The 19,866-nt window shown below is 36.7% G+C and overlaps 1 protein-coding gene across 6 annotated transcripts; it reads right to left on the minus strand.

The window, feature by feature from the left end:
• Positions 1-5,879: 5,879 nt before the first annotated feature.
• Positions 5,880-14,102, minus strand: LOC147863170 (elongation factor P (EF-P) family protein). 6 transcript variants are annotated; one of them, XM_087321060.1, is made up of 12 exons: positions 13,934-14,098; positions 12,710-12,740; positions 12,614-12,627; positions 12,451-12,501; positions 12,238-12,307; positions 11,665-11,731; positions 11,341-11,408; positions 11,118-11,241; positions 9,629-9,697; positions 6,644-6,683; positions 6,490-6,557; positions 5,880-6,241 (listed from the first exon to the last, which is right to left on the minus strand). In XM_087321060.1, exons 1-12 carry the CDS (start codon positions 14,021-14,023, stop codon positions 6,229-6,231), a joined length of 705 nt encoding a protein of 234 aa, XP_087177186.1. In that variant the 5' UTR covers positions 14,024-14,098; the 3' UTR covers positions 5,880-6,228. The 6 variants fall into 6 exon arrangements, with proteins under 6 accessions (XP_087177186.1, XP_087177181.1, XP_087177182.1 ...); XM_087321055.1 differs by lacking the exons at positions 5,880-6,241; positions 6,490-6,557; positions 6,644-6,683 and adding exons at positions 7,252-7,694; positions 7,785-7,853; positions 8,031-8,105 and having other exon boundaries at positions 13,934-14,102; XM_087321056.1 differs by lacking the exons at positions 5,880-6,241; positions 6,490-6,557; positions 6,644-6,683 and adding exons at positions 7,252-7,694; positions 7,785-7,841; positions 8,031-8,105 and having other exon boundaries at positions 13,934-14,101.
• Positions 14,103-19,866: the final 5,764 nt, after the last annotated feature.

Raw genomic sequence — 19,866 nt, forward strand, 5'->3', positions numbered from 1 at the left:
CTATGTGATGATTTGTTTTCATTGTATTGATTTGTTGATTTGCTCTTTATTCTAACCTTACTTTCTTTTAATTTTCAGCCATAAGGTTTATATGAAGATACAAGAGTTGATGATGAAAAAATTGTCCCTGCCTACATGGGAAGAGGTGGAGCAATCGTGCCCCAAAACATCATCATACAAGGCTCTTGAAGAAATCTTCATTGTGTTTAGAGAATGGGTATGTATGTTTTACAAATATTAATTGATTTTAGGATAATGGGGATCTTCTTACAAAACGTATAATTATAAAAACCACCTCACTCAAAGAAAATGGGTGACAACAATGAAGGCATACCAAGCGCCTTCATCACCCATTTGGAACGAGCAAAATATGAGTAACGAATGACAAAAGGAAAGGAGCTCGAGGTGCCTGATGACTTAGACACCGTGAAAAGTTTTTTGCACAATGTTGGTCCTTTCCAACAACTGTACTATAGTGTTTATAATGGTGATGTGGGTAATATGCTTGACATATTACCCAAGAGACATTATACATTGCTTGTTGCGGATATACCATATGGATTCCAGATATCAGGCTCTACATATGACGATGTAACATACAAATATCTACAAATAGAGAAGATGGTAAAAAACTTTGCAGAGCTAACCCTGGCTCCATTATGGCGAATCGTTATATTTCATAGTATGGGTCAGGCTTTATCGGTCACTACTGCATTGAAGTTGAGATGTCATGCTACCGAACACATGCATTGGTAAGCTTTATGTTATTATATATTTAATATATGGATTCTAGGGTACTTACTATATATATTAACTTGTTTCAATTCAATTACAAAATAGGGTTAAAACAAACGTAGCTCGTACCCCGGGTGATCGAATGGTGAGCGGTGTGGAGCATTTTTGTGTGGGATATTACAACATTATTTTTAAGAAGAAGGCTCGAGCACATGTGAATGAGCAGAACGTCATCAACTATATCATGTGCCCAGCTGTAACAAAGAAATTGTGCCATGTCTCTGGCGACAAGAGTCTTGTAAACCCATATCAAAAGCCCCGACAATTGATTAATCGATTGGTCGCGTTGTTCTCGAACCTTGATGATTGGGTGCCCAACTTATTTTCTGGCACAAGCAATGTCATAAGTCTAATCAAATTTTCTTAAAATAAAATAGAATTTCCTGTCTTTGTTTTCTTACTTTTGCATGTGTGATTGTTTGTTTAGGAACAACGACTACGTGCGCACTTAAATTGTTGAGGAACTGCATCGCATTAGAGAAGGACCCCGAGCAAGTAAATTTTATTAAGATGAGGATCCAAGGTATCTATGATTGTCCCGACTAGGACCAAGAGGTTGGGCAAATCATATCAATGAAACTGAGACGTTTCAGCTGACCTCTAGAGAGTCAATGGAACCTATAGACGAAGAAGGGGACCTTGTCGACCTTGAAGATGCACCAGTGTCTGATCAAATACAAGATTCAGCTTAGGAGACAAAACACGTAGATGCAACACAATTGTCGGCTGATCTTGGAGAGCAACCTGTTCCAGACCTCCTAATGGAGTGATTGTATAATACTTTGTATTTGTAACTTAAAACTTGTAACCCTAAACTTGTTTTGTCATATAAGCTTTTTTTTGTTTGAGTACCATTTCTTTACACTATTCGATTGGTGTCTCGAACTTTAAGTGTCTATTATATGTTTGCAAAGGTTGACTCGTAAAGTATGTGGTTAAGTATAATTTTCATTGATAGAAGATGATAAACTATCCATAGTATGACAAATGTTGGTTCTAATTGTTTCTTCATTAATATAATTGAATTTAGCTTTATTGTATGATCTATGTTGTCTTTAATCTTGGTTATTGAGTTTCTAGTAAACACAATAATATTAAGTCAACGTTGTTGCTCACTTGATAATACATTCATGTTGTTCATGTATGATTGGGATATAATGTTCGTAGTAGTTTTTTGGCATGTGTGGTATATCATGCGATATTCATTTGTGAATATGTTTCTAATTGTATCCAAAAATATTATTTACTAATTCAATATAACAATCTTTATAGGATTTAGAGACAAATATAGCAACAAAATTGCATTTCTAAATTTGTTAAGTTGGATTCGAAATCAACATTATGTACAATGAAGCATATTACAATTATGGTGGGGATACATAGGATAAATTTGAAATCTTGATAATATTAACTGTATTTTTTAGTGATGTTTTAAAATATTGTGTGCGCATGCGTGATACATTCTTGAAAGTTTGTTCAAAAATAGTAATTATTGACATCTCATGTATTTATCAATAAAGGAATGCGACATATTACCTATTCTAAAGGACCCGGTGTTACATGCATAATAGATGAATCTGATACCACATCCCCACCACATACATCGATCCATGACTTTGTTGTGCATACATTTTTCATGTCACTTACATCCCCCCTCATTGTGTCGCATTATTCTTCTTTTAATGCTTTAACTCAATCTTGTTAAGGAGCTCATTTATTTCGAAATAAGCTTTCTAAAATTCTTGAATCTCATCTTCAAGTTTTACAACCATTTTCTTAACACTTCCATTCTCAATAACAACAATTTGGAGCTTAGCACTCTCTTTCATTAGTGTCCTAATCTCTTCACCTTGCTTGTTTATAGTTTCTTGAAGAGAAATCAAGGGACTCATAAGAATTTTGTCCATTGTGGCTAAGTTTAGTGCATTGGCATCAAGAATAATTGGTGATCTTGGCTCATAATCGATCATACTCCTGGACTTTGTTGCCAGTTTATGAGTGTTTGCCATTGTAGGACCAAACCCTACGAGAAGGATACCTCGTAAACTTGTTAGCTTTCATTGATTACAGAACTAATCTTCTTAGATCATGTAAAGAATGAAGTGTACGATTCTATGCAGCGGAATAGATATGTTTGTGTGTCTGTATGAGAGAGAGAGAGAGATAGTTGACACAGAATAGATAGAAAACAAGGAAGTTGTATTCACAAGAAAATAAGGAAGTTGAAACAGACACAACCGACTCATACGAACAATAGCAGAAAACACAGAAGAACAAGGGAGAGAAAGCATAGTACATAGGAGAGACAGAGAGAGCAGAAGACTAAAATCATATTCGAAAAATAACAAAACTTTGTACATACGAATGTGCTCAGTGAGCACTTTTATACAAGTCCATAAAGGACAGTCAGAAGTACTAACAAGTACTTCAATTCTCATAACTGAGCTACTGACACTAACTCTTAGGAATATAACTACCTACTAGACTAGGAGCGTAGATCTCTAACGGCCTACCGGCTCTCCGCGGATTTGGCTCTCCGATCCGGCTCTCTAATCTGATCCAATCCGGGCCTAGCCGATCGGTCTTCACCTGATCTGACTCTCAGCTTGTTCATGTTAGGATCATAACCAGCCACAACTGGTTTCTCGTATATGAAAATGGGTGCAAAGAACGTGAAAGATAGTGCTCAAACAAACAAGAAAACAAAAGTAAAGAAAACGAGAGAACACAGGGACACAAGATGTTTTAACGTGGAAAACCTGAATGGGAAAAATCACGTGGAATCCACAAACTCTAAACATATCACTATACGGTAGGAGGACTATGCAATAAGAAACTCGAACGCAACGATCTTGAGTTCTTCTTCGTCAACAGACGGCTACAGAGTTACAACTCTGTTCTCACTCTCTTACTATCACTCACACTCAGTTACAAAGGCAACTACTTTCTATAACTACACAAAATAATGATCAACTACTCTAATTATTCACACACATAAAGTTTGCCCTAGTTGTATTTATACTAATACAATTGTTAATAATTAGGCATTTAACTAGGGTTAATTAGTGACTAATTATGTGAGTACTTAAGGAGCAAAAGATTATGTGATTTTTGTGTGTATGTGTGCGAGAGGAAGAGAGAGAGGAAGATACACTTATGAACAATAATATAAAATGGGGGATGATTAACAAGAGTGTGCTAAAGACCATTCCTCTATATTAATAAGGATCATCAACTTACAAAAATACCCACAATGAGGTATATATACAACTCACATGCAAGGGTGCACATGTGTGAGTAGAATATAGGTACAAGGATGTAAGTCCTATATTAAATATACTTGGTACTGGAGGATCTACAATGTATCCCCACTTACATACAAGATCCTATTTAAGGGTTTAAAAGTGAGGATACAAGATCCTATTTACTTGTGATTTGATTAAATAAACAAAGTATAAAAGTGAACTAAAAAACCCTTTTACAAGGGTTCTCTCTCATTCTAACTACTTAGGGCTAAAGCTTACGTTGTTACCTTTCTCCTTGATTACTTTATTGATCTCAATCTCTAAGCGTGTGTGAAATTATGGTAAAGTCTCTTCATGATTGTTTGTTAGTGTTTGGTCTTATGAATGTGATTAGGCCATTCAATAATATTAGAGTTTGCTTTACTAGTTAGTTTACGCACTAGTTGTCTCAGAGTGACTAATAACCGGTCTCATTGTGGGTATATATACCTCAAAAGGACTGATGGTGATATGTCTCAAAAAATGACCTTGATTTGGTTATCAAGTAGAACACTAGCAATGGGCAATGGTTCGGTTTTAAACAAAACGAACAACAAAATTCTAGCTTAATGGGCTTAATGGTTTAGTCGGTTCAGGTTCAGGCTTTTGTAAACGGTTCAAGACACACACAAAAATCTATTATAAAAAAGACTCAGTAACTTAACGTAACTTACATAGTGCTCATGTGCACTTTATATATACAAGCCCATCTGTTAGGGCCGTTATGAAGTCTGACATGTACTTCAATGCTCTTAAAGGAGCGTCTGACACTAATTTCCTACGTTGGACCTATTTAATAAAATAGGTCTACTCAGCACGTGTGACGTTCCAGACGGCTTCCGCAGCCGCTCCGACATCCGGATCCGGTATCCAGCTTCTTCCGTCGATCCGGCATCCAGTCTGGAACCCAATCTGGAGCTTAGGCTTATCAGCCTAAGTGGGCCTAACCAACCAAATCGATTCCGGTCTTGCCTACTTGCTTGTCCAACTGGTCTGACGCATGTTGAGCTTGCTCGCTCAACAATGTTTTTGAAATGGTTCGGTTTAAATGGTTTCGTGGTTCCATTCAATTTAAATTTCAACTTTTTTAAACGGTTTGAGTTTGACACTCTCAAACTAAACTGAACCAAACCAAACCATTGTCGATTGTAAAACACCCAAGTAAAAAAGTAAGTTTTCGGTAAGAAAAACAAAAGACATTTTAGTTTATTTTCAAGGACGAGTCGTATTTTTTATATTCATGAATCATACTTTTCATCAAATTTTGATGTCTTGGAAAGGTCATCCTCTGTTGAATATTAGGGAATCAAAGAATAAGTTTCGAAGGCATGTACAAACTTGGGTATCAACAACGATGACATTCTTACAAAATGGTATTTTCATGACAATGTCATGGGGCACATTGTAATATATCTCTAGGGGTTGGTGCAGACACAAATTGATTCACATGCTTTTGAGAGAATAATATTGTTGATGTTGGTAACAATAGGTGAATATTGCCGATGATGGTGACAATTGGGGAGTTTTATCAAATTGGCCAAGACACTATCAAACTTTACAAACCTATTCCCAAATATTTACATTACAACCATTATGTCATGAGAATCTCAATAGTCCTATGATCTTCATTTGGATTATAATATATCCAAGACATTATGCAAATGAACATCAACAAAATCTAATGGAGAGAATGTAGAATTATGGACTGAATTTATCCATTTGAACAGGTTCTTGAACAAAACACTTCCCCTTTGAATACAAAATACTAGTACCCGCATGATGTGATGCGTATAGCCTAAGTTCTTGAACAGGTTTATTAAAAATCTTCATTGTTCTTAACACAGCCTGAACATCAAAGAACACGATAGCAGGAAACCTTTATGAAATAATAAGTTCCACGGCTTTGGGATTTTATTAAGATCTCAGAATCTGTAAAGATTTTACAAGAATGTGAAGAGTACTATTTCTCCAAAAATAGGCCAAATGATAAGTGAAATAAAAAAGATTAGCTGAGTATTTCTATACCTAGATATCAATTTGCCCAATCATTTAGTCTTGCGTTCTTATTCATTCACGCTGCTCCAAGAAACTATGACAGAAATAAGCATTCATGGACCATACCCTGATTAGTAGAACCGCAAAAAGAAATCTATCCCTTCGCCCTAGAAATGTCCAGAAAAACAAAAACTATTCATCGTCAGAAGTATATTGAAAATATTCATGGAATTTGCAAAAAACGATTGGCAATTAATGCTCTGAAACATTCATCCTTCCAATCACTTTTGATATTGACTCAGAAATTCCCTCCATAGAAACCATAGCATTACAACAAAAACAATATCTGATCACCTCAGCTAAAAATAGATGTTTCCTTTTTAATTACTGAAAAATCAGGAAAGGTAGTTTGCACCTTGTTACGTAAGAATTATCCGTAGTATCAACAATTATCTCATCCTCGGCTACAACAAACGTAGGAGCCTGAAACAAAAAACATTGTTGTGAGAAGGATTAGTTTCTTTAAAAGAACCACAGAAACATCATGGGTAATCTTTATAACTTTATACCATAATCTGTACTCCATTTTCCAGCACAACTTTCTTATACCTGAAAAAACAAAAAAGCTGAGATTGGCTTAGAAAACCACAGGATACATGTGTTAATCTAATTTGTTTCATGATGATATCAGCCTACAAAAACCATGTGTATTTATCATTCTTTCTAGAAGTCATCTTGAAGAGGGAGATGGAATTGTTAATGGTACTATACTCAGAATGAATAAGAAAATTCTATACAACTTAAATGAACGGTATTTAAAAGAACAGGTTCATCCACGTGCAGTTTCTTATTTTGCAAGAATTGGAAATGATCATATGCATAGCACTTCACAAAGCATTTATAAGAATTAAAGGTAAAAGTTCATTTCCATTTCTATTAAAACTTTAGTAATAACTATATGAAGAAATCACACCCCTATCATTTTCCTGAAAGTTTAGGTTAATACAGATCCATTCACATGCTTGAGATTTTAACATAAAGCAATCCCCCGGTTCATACTCTGGAAGTAATTATTGATTGCTACAAAACATTTATCATGGCCCTCAGAAAAGGGGCATATTTTCTTCACTTGCAACACCCATAGGCTACTGCTATGAGGCTATTGTAAATCTGGAAATTTTTAACCAATACATTTCTAAGGGTATTGAATCCATATTTCATTCAAAAAATTTGCAATACAAGGTGTCTGAGATTCAATCATCATAATCATCCTCATCCTCATTATCGTTGCTATCAATGGAAGTAATATTGGGATCAACATTGTCATCAAGATTGCTTGATATGACATCATCAATTTTACTTGAAGTAACATTAGCATCATCGTTATCTGAGATGTCAGAAATGTCACTAATGGCTACTCGCAATGGATCGGCTGAATCTGAGTCATCTGAATGTGCAGAAGGTTCATCTTCATCATCAGAATCTTTGAAGCCACTTTCAGCCAGTCTTAATGCGTATTCAACAGTGAAATAGGAATCATATTTCTTATCCAATTCATCCATTTGCCTTTTTATTTCACGCAGCTCATTCAGGGCAGCCTCATCATTTGCGTCATCAATCCTGGTAAAGAAGTAGATATTTCCGTTTCTTAGATCTAAACAAAAAACCGAAGTCCAAAAAAGATGATATCCATCAAAAATGTTCAATTGCCTCTTTTCACTGCCTGACTGCTTTCCAATTTTATCTCCATTGTTGCATGCATCAAAGCTGGAAAAAAACCTTTTATTTACAATCAAAGTCAAAGGATAAACCATTGAACAGCTGGGAGGATATGATGAACTATGCATAAGACTAGTAGAGATTTGGGTTCAAAATGGAACCCACTTTCAAGAACTCTACAGATATAAATGCAAAACATTGTAAACCTCATGTTGGATGTGTGAACTAAAGCTATACCTCAGTTGTCTATATTTCTGCAGCCTCAGTGGAACATAAGGCCAAACCGAAGAATTGAGTGCATATGCTCGCCAACTTGCCATAGAATTTGAGAGTAATTAGACTTACGGAGGAAAATCAAGTTATGTTCTCTTGCAGTATGTTGACCAGAAAATATAGAATGCATCATCTTTGTATATTGAGGATCCATGCAAACATACTCACAAGCCAAAAAATCCATTAAAACATGATTGATGAGTGTCATTCCATCCAATGGCTTCATATCGTTTTCTACTCCATTATTCAATATCCGTAAGAAGCGACAATGATTGTGTAACATTTTCCAGTAGTTGTTTAAGACATTTAAACTTCTTTCAGAATGGATCAGATCTTGAATGCTCTATGTTCCCCAAGAAGGAAAAAACACAAAGCTTGTTTGGACAGCTGTACCTCTTCATACACAGTGGCATATTGGTAAATCTGCTAGAGTTTTGGAAAAGCCTTATATTGCATCATTCTCAATTTTAAATTGAAATTATTCTTAAGACTTCCAGTTGTGATCAATGTCATCAAGGGAGAATATTGCACCTGAACTGATACAATTGCACCTGACCCAATGAACTTGTAGAGAAGTAAAGATAGAGTGACAGTTTTCTGAAATATCTTAAGGCAGAGATATAGAAACTAAAAGCAATTATGGGGTTTAACACATAGTAGAGATTAAAGAATGCAGAGGCAGTTCTGCAAAACAAAAGCCCATCTACCTGATATATATTTACGATAGGAGTGCACACATGTATATGTGCTATTTAAGATACATAGAATGTGCGTTACCAAGAAGAGCTTTAAATGCAGATGGGATAGCCAAGTCATGGCTTCATAAATACCTTTTAAATGCTGAGTGGGAAATCTTTTCCAGTGTACAGAAAAAGACAAGACTGTACAGGAAATCAGAAAATATTAAATCATATATGAAACGTTTTCTAGTTTAATAGGAGCAACCTACGAGCCTTCAATCCCAACGGGACTCCCATCAAAATTGTGGGCAGCCTAATGACTGGTACACATTGGAAAATCCCATCAGAAGGTTTTGGACTCCATTCAGTTTCTTAAACGCTTAAGAATGCATTCTTCATGCCTTGGTATGAAGAATGCATGTCTGATGAGAGAGATAGATTGAGAGAAAGCCTTGTGAAAGTGTGACTGATGATTCCTTTAGTTTAAGAGTAGTTTAGCCTCTTAGATATGTCTTTTGCAGATAAAGGATTAAGCTCCGACTATATTGGCCAGGATATAGAGAGAAATCACAGAAGTGAGAAAAGTGATGATGATGATGATGAGTATAATTTATTTGACCTTGAGATGCCATCAATGTGACCTATAGGGCCAGTAAATGTTATATGGGAACTTTCTTTACCAAATTTGCAGAATTTCCTTATGATTTCTAAACAAAGAGCAATATGCAAGTGCAGAAAGGACTGGAACCGTAGTGGCTAACTTAACAGAGTTGTATGAGATTGGTAATTGAAGACTGTTGGTAGTACTCTATAGTCAGAAACAAAAATAGCTGGAACGAAATTACATGCAATATTAAATGCAAAAGGCGAGAGAGAAGAGACCCTGATCGAGACAAAGAAGGAATAGACCCTGCTTGGGTAGCAGTAATAGTGGATCCTGCATTATGAGACCTGCATAAACAAAAGAAACTGACGGCAGTAAAGAAGGGGTAATTTTGGGACAAAATATCAACTAATATAGAACAACACTATATACAAACAACAATATATAATATGCAGGCATGGTATGCAGCTTTCAGTGTGTTGATAATGACGGTCTAAAGGAGGGATCTTGCAAGACAGTGAGTGCAACAAAGAGATTAATGTCAGACAGTGAAGGCTGTGATTAAGCAAAGAATTACCCAGAGATTGGGCAGAAATTAGCAGAGAATGGGAAAAAATAGCAAAGAGATTAACATAAAGATTCAGGAGATTTGACACAGGGAGTACCCAGAGATGGACAAAAATATTCAGTGAGCTTAATATAAACACTTGGTTGACATTAACACCAGGACTAAGCAGAGATTCAGGACAGATTAACATAGGAATTCAGCACACATAACACAGAGAAGGCTAGAGACAATGCAGGGAAGATCAACATTAGTACTGATCATTCGATGTCGTAAGATATCTGTGAAGAAAACATGTCCATAGAGAGAGAGCATAAAAAATAAGGGTTACTAATCAAATTACATAAGTAGGGTGTAAGGTAGAATACAATAAATGTGCAGTCGTAGATTGAAAAGATTTTTGAGTGCCGGTAGTTGTAAGGAAAAAGGAGAAGGGAACTGAGAATCAGAATATAAAAATGCATGCACATCCATGCACAAACCAACAAGGGGCACAGTGTCAAACCCAATAATTAAATTTCTGATTTTCAGAAACATGAAAACCTACCGCCACTCATAGTGAACTGGGAAATTTTAGAAATGATAAATATCTGTCACAAATCAATGAAAATCAATCCGTTGGCATGCACCATAAATTGCTGGAATCATACTTTCTAAGAGACCATCATCAGCTCACTGATTGCTTTTTGTGCTCTTTTGTACAAACAATTAAGTGGGCTCCATATTTTCTAGTGCCTACACATGTTCAAATTTGCATTGCGACACATGAAATCTGTCATGTATGACGTATAAAGTCAACCCACTAGATGTCCTTTAATATTGCAGGGTTGGATAGATCATTTTCATGATTATATGTTACAATCTCCATGTTGAAATGCATCAATTCAATAAACTAATTCTGCCAGAAAGACCATGTAATTGCTCCAGTTGAACATCTAATTGCTTATTCAGGGTTTGGCCAAAGGCCTTTTAAGGAAATAAGGAAATAAGGAAATAAAAGTGTATTTCAGAGTTTCTCTATCCATTATATCTAAGACAAGAATATGCATCCCTCGGGAAGTTACAAACCAGACTGTCTCATAAAAAAGTATCAAACCGATGAGAGGCTTAGAAGATTCTAACTGCTAATCATGCAGAAGCCATCTAACCTTTTGTTTTGAGATTAGAATTAAAACAATATTATGAGTCAGTTATACACTAACATGGGAGTTGCTGTCTGTCCTTTATAAGAAGGCTCTGCATCAACAACCTTGCAAGTGACACGTTGGGGCACTGATGCTGATAGGGGCTCTCCATCAGCATATTGCACAGTTACAGGCATGCCATCTGTTGGAATTTTGCATTAAAGAAACGTTATAATGTACGAAATTACATAGCCTTGAAATACTGGAAAGCTTTAAGGTACGTCCTAATCACACACTTCACCTGACAGATATGCTGCTCCACTACCAAACATTCTTTTAGGAACCTCCACTTGTTCAAATGTTTTGGGTCTAGAAATAAACATGTCAATGATCAATCCCCTCAAATATAACCATCAAAGTACATTCAACAATTTACAAATAATTGATACATGCCATAAAAATAACACTTAATACTTTCTTCAGTGGTCAGGAAAAGTCAATATTCAATATTCAATATTCAAGAAAATAATGCATACCTAGCTAGCACAAACCTCCCAAAAGATACATCCTACACTTTCTTGACCGCTTAAATACAAATAGATTAGGAACTTCATGAAAGACTTACTCCATCAAAAACACAGTATTCCCATCGAGATACAAGTAGGTAAAGCGTTTTGATTCAATGAACACTTCTGCAGCAAGAAACGTCTCATGTTAGCACAACCCATGTTATCTAGTCAATAAGATGCATAAAACACATTAGACTCAAACTCAATCAAGGTCGTGCAGCCCCTACTATCCACCAGCATTATCCTTCCACAATTGTCATCTCATGCAATACCTAGCAATCTTTTATTATTTCAATCTTTGAATTGGTTAGTATTGCGTATTTAATGCTCTTGAATGCTTGAGTAAATCCCATACTGAAAGCTCATACACACTCTGGGGAGTTAATACAGGGCCTGAACTAAGACAGGAAGATGAAACTGTCAATAATGTTAGGTTTTTTTATAACCTTCATGACGTGAGCTCTGCATTAAAATAGTAGGAAAACCACACTGACCATGTAACAAATGTTTCTGAAGAAAGGAAGCGCATCATATGAAACGATGATTATGACTGGTAAGATTTTTCACATACCATTGAGAAAATTAACTGTTCATACTTACAAAAGATTTCACAGGTTTAGTGTGCATACTTTCAAGGGCCTCTGAAGTACGTAATCTTTCACTTGACTTAAGGCCACTTTGAACATCCCTGAGCTCAACCTGAAATTCAGTATTCCATGAATATTGACAAAAGATAGGATTAGGAGCTAAGAAAATCTATTATCACAAGTCATAGTTACACGAAAGTCTAGGAAAATGACTCTTTTGGATGTCAACACCATCAGGATATTAATATATTAAACCTGTATAGTTGCTCCTCCCCGTCCTTGTTGGGTGTGCTGAGTCTTCAGAACCTTTAAAGTTTTTCAAATTTCTAAATCAGTTCTGAATTGTGAAAATAAGTACAGATATAGAGGGAGAAAACTCGAATGTATGGACTACGATTTAAATAGGAATACGATCAACCTCCACCATGCGTCCTGGAAGAAAAGAAATCAAACTTAAACCCATCGCTAGATATCATATGTTTAATTTATGCACTGAGCTTCCAACTTTGCTCACCTGTTCGTTTGATTACATTCCCTTCTCGTACCTGGAAACGCAAACACCAGAATCCATTTGTTAATCATTGAATACAGAAAAAGAACCTAAAACTGTATGACAATACTTTCATCTCGGTTTTTTACAACCTATTCATGCATGAAATAAAGTAATATAAAGTATGCAGTTTTTCATTTCTCATAGTAATGAACCATACTTTCATCTCGGTTTTTTACAACCTATTCATGCATGAAATAAAGTAATATAAAGTATGCAGTTTTCATTTCTCATAGTAATCAAACTTAAACCCATCGCTAGATATCATATGTTTTATTTATGTGTTTTGAAGGGAAGACCATTACTTCAAATTACCACTCGGTAAATTTCTTCAAATGTATTTTACCTAGGAAGACGATTTCGAATGTCTCTAAGGCTATCCCAACTATTTTCATCATCCAGATTAAATATATGTGATTAGTCCAAGTGCTCTAATACTCATCTCTTTCGTTTCCCCATGGTGTAGTGAATATTACAAACCAAAACAAGTCTCAATATTGTCCCTTGCATAACAATATTTCCCATAACGAGTAATCGTTTCTGCCTCCATATGTCCTAATTGCAAAGGAAGCAGAAATTCTTCATCGTTTGGCTAGTAGAAAATTACACAAAAATTAACTTTAAAGTTGTTTGCCATTATAGCTTCTCTCATTACATGGAATTGGTTCAAGATAGTAATGGAATTAATGTGATTTATAAGTTTTGACTGGCCTCATGTAGACTAATGGGTTAGTGGAAGCTAGACTGTTTTCATACCTGTAGGAACTTCCATACCTTCCTCCACGTGCATATGGATGAGAAATGAAATCCATTAAGAAATAGAAAACCGTGAGGAGAACGGCTACTATATAGACAGTAATAATAATAGTATGTATGTATGTATGAATGTATGTTTTTCTATATATATATACAAACATACATACATTACGTGCGTATATAGACATAAAAAGTTATGTATAAAGATACATTTATACACATATATAATATCGATTATTCGGATTATTATCATATGCAGAAACACACACACATATATATATAAATCATTCTCCTGATGGTTTCTATTTCTGTATGCACGCACACACACACACACACACACACACATACAAACGAGCGTCCCTAAGCATGTATGTATGGTGTATGTATGTTTATCATAGATGTATTTATATAAGGAGAGAATTGAAGACGTACATCTGCTCCGAGGATTTTCGATCCTCTCAACTGCTGCATACACCAAGCGCTTCTCCCTGCTGCTCGCAGAAAAGCCCTAGCTCGATTCATCACTTAGGAATGAAGGGCTTCTTCTTCCTTTACACACACTGTCTCCACGACAGAGAGAGACAGAGAGAGGGGGGTTGTTCTACATACATACATATTTACCTCTTGAGTGTTTCCTTTCATCTCTTTGTTTCTCCAAATGCGTATTACATACATGCATGCATATGTTACATGTATGTATGTATCCTCTCTTTGTCTCTCCAAATGCGTATGTATGTATGTATGTATGTATGTATGTATGTATGTATGTAGAATCTAGATGATTACATGATGGTGATTGGTGCATGGCGTGTGTCTATTTGTATCCAAATCATAAAGAGGCCTGACCAAGGAATCGCTGCCACGAATAGACAGTGCATTCCGAGGGCGCGTGCAATCTGTGTCGTTATATCTTTATACAAGGAATGCGCGCCATCAAAAAATCTGATTTTTGGGAGGTTGAGTAGCCCAACTATATGAATATGAGTTGCTCGGCTCAAATTAGTAGCCAAACTTGACACTCTACAATCCGCCTTTGTCCTCGGACTTTGTTTTCCCGATAGCTTGTAGTTTGCCGAAAGTGTCGATCTGACCGATTTCGCCTCCGCAGGAGCCCAACAGACTTAGGGCACTAGAAGGAGCCCGACTCACAAGAATAGCCCGACTTGCATGTTGCATTCTGAAAACTTGCATGATTTCTTGATATACCTTCATGTTTCTAAGTGAAATCCAAATGTTTTTTAATATACCTACATGTTTCTAAATCTAGTATTAGGGTTTAGATTCTTGTCACCGCAAATAGTTCGTAATTATTTTTATTCTCCCTTGCTTGTATAAATGGATTCTCGTTCAAAAGAGTTCCTAGAGTTTGATGTTTATTGGGTGAAAGAAAACCAAGTGAAGGGAGGAATGGCATGATTCATTTTTCAACAATGTATACGAGTCTATAATAGTGATGCATGTGTGCTAACTTTGGTTTTGGTTGCATGGTTTTTGTATGAAGAGGTATCAAAAGCAATGTATTCACTAAATGGAGGTTGATAACAACATGGAGGCCACAAAGGCTCTAGACCCAATACGGGAACATGAACCACCAGATTTGGATGCTTCTCCAAAAGGTGAGTTGTTGTACATCATTGTAATCTAGTTAGAGTTATGTATATATTGGTTTATTCTAATGCCTATTTCATTGCCAACACATTTTGACCAAATTTACGTGAGCCACTCTCGCTCTTCAAGTGTTGTCGAGATTCGACGGGGATCAAATCTTAGACATGTATAGTGTTTGAGTCATTCTAGCAAAAGCAAGGGTGGTTTCAAAAGAAAATGGATATGGAGGCACATTTGCGGAAGGTACATGGCATTGATGTAGTGCTTCTAAGAGGGCTAAAGATTGAGGAAGAGGAGCAATTGACTCCTAGAGAAGACAGTGGTGTCACGTTCTTCGGCAATTATGAAAGGCAAAGGTCAATCAAGAGCTTCATGGATCCCAAGGTAAAATATCATAGATCTCATCAATCATATCAGAAAAAGATGATGGCAAGAGTGCTTAACCATTCCAAAAGAACTTCGAACCTACACAAAGTCAGAATTTGTTGACAATTTCACACATGCCGAGATGGCAATATACGACTCAACAAAGGATGAACTAATAAAGAAGTTCAAATTAAAGATTGTTGTTGGATATGAATCTTATGTAAGTATGAACCTCAAGATTGGTGACATTTATGTATCTTATGTAATATGTTGATTCCAATCTTTGGTATTTCAGTGTAAACATGAGCTTGCGAAATCCAAAGATGACGGGGGTTTGTCAATCGGTTGTGGATAGAATCAGTTGACAAAATCGACACCAACTTAACCGAGAAGGGTGAAAATCCAAGTCCAACAAAAAGAGGTGGACCCTATCCTAAGTAAGGAGATTACATCATATTCAGATGAGGAACCACAAGATGTTGGAACAATCCACATTGGATTTGGGAAAGCCACAAGATCACATAGCATGACAACTTGCATGTCGAAGACTGGATCTGATGGTGTAAGTGGATGAGCATGATTTGCAATCGTTGTGCTAGGCAGAGGAGATGGCATCCACATGGACAATGAGCCTTTTCAGCATGTGGATGGAATATATGCGACCCCAAGAGGTCTTCTAACATGTATTGGATCGTTCGTCAATCCACTTTGGGTGTAGCTTGCTAACCAAAGCAACAAGGTGGATGGTATCCTCGGTCATGTGCAAGAGTGAGATTATGTTTTGATACCCACATTGCACTCGGGCCATTTGGTGCTTTGGATGAAAAAACTATATGGATGCTGAGAAGATGACCATCCCCATAGTATTTTGTGACCCATTGAATAATCTGACAACCCACACTTTGAAGACTTTGGTAGATATTGTTAAGATTCTATTACTAATCAATAGACCAAAATAAAGTAAAAAGAAGAAAAGTAGATTGGATAGAAGAACCCATTCCACCTGACCAACCCCCAGCTATGATGTAGACATAGCCAATCTACCACGGGCGTTCCATACCGCTGAATATTAGGATGACTAATACCTTGGAAGAGATAACACGATCATCGAGACGAAAGCCTAGCCCACACCACCGGTGTCTAAGACAACAACCTTCCGACGTAATGTCCCTATGAGGGTAGCTAAGCCTCATATTTATACCTCTCCTTAGGCCCCTTGAATAGATATGGCTTTCTAAAAGACTCTCCATTCATTGGTTGTCCAAATCATGATAGTGCATGCACCTATCATTCCTTCTATCCAATGACATTAGTCCAATTTTAACATTGGTGAACATGCCCTTCACTTATGTAAATATTAGTGACCTACCCTCACCTATATTATGTGTAGATAACATACTCACCTACTTCAAAAGATTGCACTCTTGCAATATAAAGTGAGGAAATTGTGCCTTAAGAGTATGCTTGCGTTCCCATGTGGCATCATCAATAGGTTTATCCATCCATTTGATGTTGAATAACCGAATCTCTCTAGAACGTAAACGTTTAGTACAAGAATCAAAATTTCGTTTAGGAACATGAGGTCTGTAAAAAAAATCCTCAAATGCTACAAGATCTTGGATTGTGATGGTGTTATCAGCAGAGCCTAAAAATGGTTTTAGACGACTGACGTGAAAAACAGGATGAATACCAACGTTACGGGGTAAGGCAATGTGATAAGCATATGACCCAACTCGCTTAAGGATTTCAAATGGGCCACAATATCGTGGGTTTAACTTAGCGCACTTGCATGTAGACAATGACTTAGAGTCTGTAGGGATATGCAAAAAACTTTTTGAGCAATAGTAAATGCATGAGGACGTCTATCCTGATCATCATAAAATCGAGCACGATCTTGAGCTGTCTGAACATTTGGTTCATGTCTTGCAAAAATTGGTGTGTACTGTCTAATGTATCACAATTGTTGAGAATCAAGCTCAACATGGTCTAGTGTGTGAACACACCCTTGCGAGTGTATGAACACTCAAAGGTCAAAAGTCACACCACTATCTACATATTAACTATGTGTCATAGAATCATATTCTATGACACATAACTAATGAGTTTCCACATTCCCCATGACTGATGAGCTTTGGTAGTTAATGAAGAGAGAGGGTGACTATATAAAGCACCCTCCTACTTTGTAATGGGTCGGTTAATCTCCTTTGTAATATACATTTTCTTGAGTATTCTATTTTCCATTCTATCTATCTTGTGTCTCTCTACTCTCCTCTCGTCTTCTCACAAACACACACAACACACATCTCTAACCTATTCCGATGCACAAAATAACCATCCATTCGTTACAATGATGAATCGTGACATCGATTGGGGCACGTGGTTGAAAACCATACATCAACATAAAAGGACTATATCCAATGGATGTATGTTTAGAGCTATTATAGGCAAATTCTAAGGTAGGAATGTATTGCTCCCACTTAGAAGGGGTTTTTGCGACATAAGCTCGCAACATGTCCTCAATAATTTGATTAACTCGTTCAGTTTGTCCATTAGATAGAGGATGATCTGCGGAACTCATGCTCAACGTACTTTCTAGTTTCTTAAAGACTTGAGTCCAAAAGTCACTCGTAAACTTGGAATCTCGATCACTAACAATATCCATCGGTAATTCATAAAAACGAAATAACTCATCAACAAATTGATAAGCCAATTGTTGAGCGGTTACCGTGGTTTTGGTAGGAATAAATCTAGCCAATTTTGTTAGTCGGTCAACAATAACCCAAATGCAACATGACCTCTCTGTGTACGAGGTAAACTAACAATAAAATCCATCGAGATACTTTCACATTTGTTGTTGGGAATATCTAAAGGATACAAAAGACCAACAACTTTAAGTCGTTCCAACTTATTAATTTGACATTGTAAGCATTGAGTCACGTATTTATGCATGTTAGAGTGCATCTTAGGCCATAAAAAAGTACTTGACATGAGAACGAATTGTGCGTTGTATTCCAGGATGACTAGCGGATGGTGCATCATGACATTCATGAAGAATTTTTTGTTTTAAGTTTGGTAAATATGGAACACAGACCTTGCCACTACGGTATAGCAAACTGTTTGTAATGTGAAAGGTCACCTTCGAGGGTAGGGTGCTAGTAACGACATCTAAACCAAATTCGGCTTCTGTCCAATATTTTGAGAAATAACTGCCATCAAGGTATTTCCCTCGAAATGATCTAAAAGATCAGATTTTATTTCCGTGAAGCTAAGCATGTTAACTTCTTTAATGCGACTATGAGCATCTGCAACGATGTTCATAGAACCCTTGTGATACCATATGAAAAAATCAAAATCTTGCATAAGGTCAACCCAACGGCCTTTAAGACCAACAAGATCTAGCTACTCACAAAAATACTTCAATGATGGATGGTATGTTGTAACCACAAATTGATTTCCATATAGATAATGCCTCCATGTTTTTAGTGCATGTATTACTGTGAACAACTCTTTCTCTCGAACTTAATACCGAGATTGAGTAGCATCAAGCTTTTTACTGTTAAAAGTAATAAGGTGACCGCCTTGATAAAGGACAACACCAATAGCATAATCACTAGCATCATTTTTTATTGAGAAAGGCTTGGAAGGGTTCGATAATAGAAGAGTGGGAGCTTGACACACATGCTCTTTGAGTGTCTCAAATGATGTGTCAAGTTTTTCATTCTAGGAAATTGGTTTGAAAGACTTACGTGGATGACCTTTTAAAAGGTCAGTTAATGGTGTAGTCAATTTGGAATAGTTTCCTCTGTGATTTCTTCAAGGTTGATTTTCTGCGCGACCTTTTCCGGTTCTTTGTGAGGAGGTGTTTCGACTACCCAGAGGAAACCCTCCAGTCCGTTCTGGGTTAACCACTTCTTTGTCGTTTTAGAGAGAGTCATTGGTGCAAGGTCATTGTTGGTTTTTCCTGTGCTAGGGAGCTTTGATGCGCCAGTGCTTTCTGTTTGTGCGCATTTGATAACCTGTATCCGCTTCTGCTCTCTATATGCTCTGTTCTCGCTAAATGAAAATGCTTTTGCGATGCGGATGTTTTGTGTCCCCATTTTGCCGCCTTTTCTTGATTCTCGTGCATGCACGTCGTGTACCATAATAGGGGTTGTACGCCGCGTGGTGCGCTTTAAATGGCTATTGTCACGTCATTTCGGGGTGTCCATTCATCATTTATTTATTTATTTTATTTATTTATTAGTACGGAGAAGTGCTATCATATTTCCGTAGTAATTGGCAATGCCGGATCTAGTTTAAGTGCCTCCTGGTTACCGCTCCTGGTTTTCACTTCGTCATCAGGTTGCTTGAACGGATTTTGTGGCATCAGTCCGTGATAAGGTTTCAGTCGG

This window comes from Azolla caroliniana, unplaced genomic scaffold (assembly GCF_043228905.1).
Source record: "Azolla caroliniana isolate FFs.n. ecotype wild unplaced genomic scaffold, voAzoCaro1.0.p SCAF_6, whole genome shotgun sequence".
NCBI lineage: Eukaryota > Viridiplantae > Streptophyta > Polypodiopsida > Salviniales > Salviniaceae > Azolla > Azolla caroliniana.

Excerpts from the sequence above, each read along its gene's own strand:
- LOC147863170 (XM_087321055.1), bottom strand. The coding sequence starts at position 14,023 with ATGAATCGAGCTAGGGCTTTTCTGCGAGCAGCAGGGAGAAGCGCTTGG. Across the intron at positions 11,732-12,237 it reads TACTTCAGAGGCCCTTGAAA|AAGTGTTCATTGAATCAAAA; the intron begins GTATGCACACTA and ends TTCTTGCTGCAG. Across the intron at positions 7,854-8,030 it reads CAGAAATATAGACAACTGAG|GTTTTTTTCCAGCTTTGATG; the intron begins GTATAGCTTTAG and ends TGTAAATAAAAG.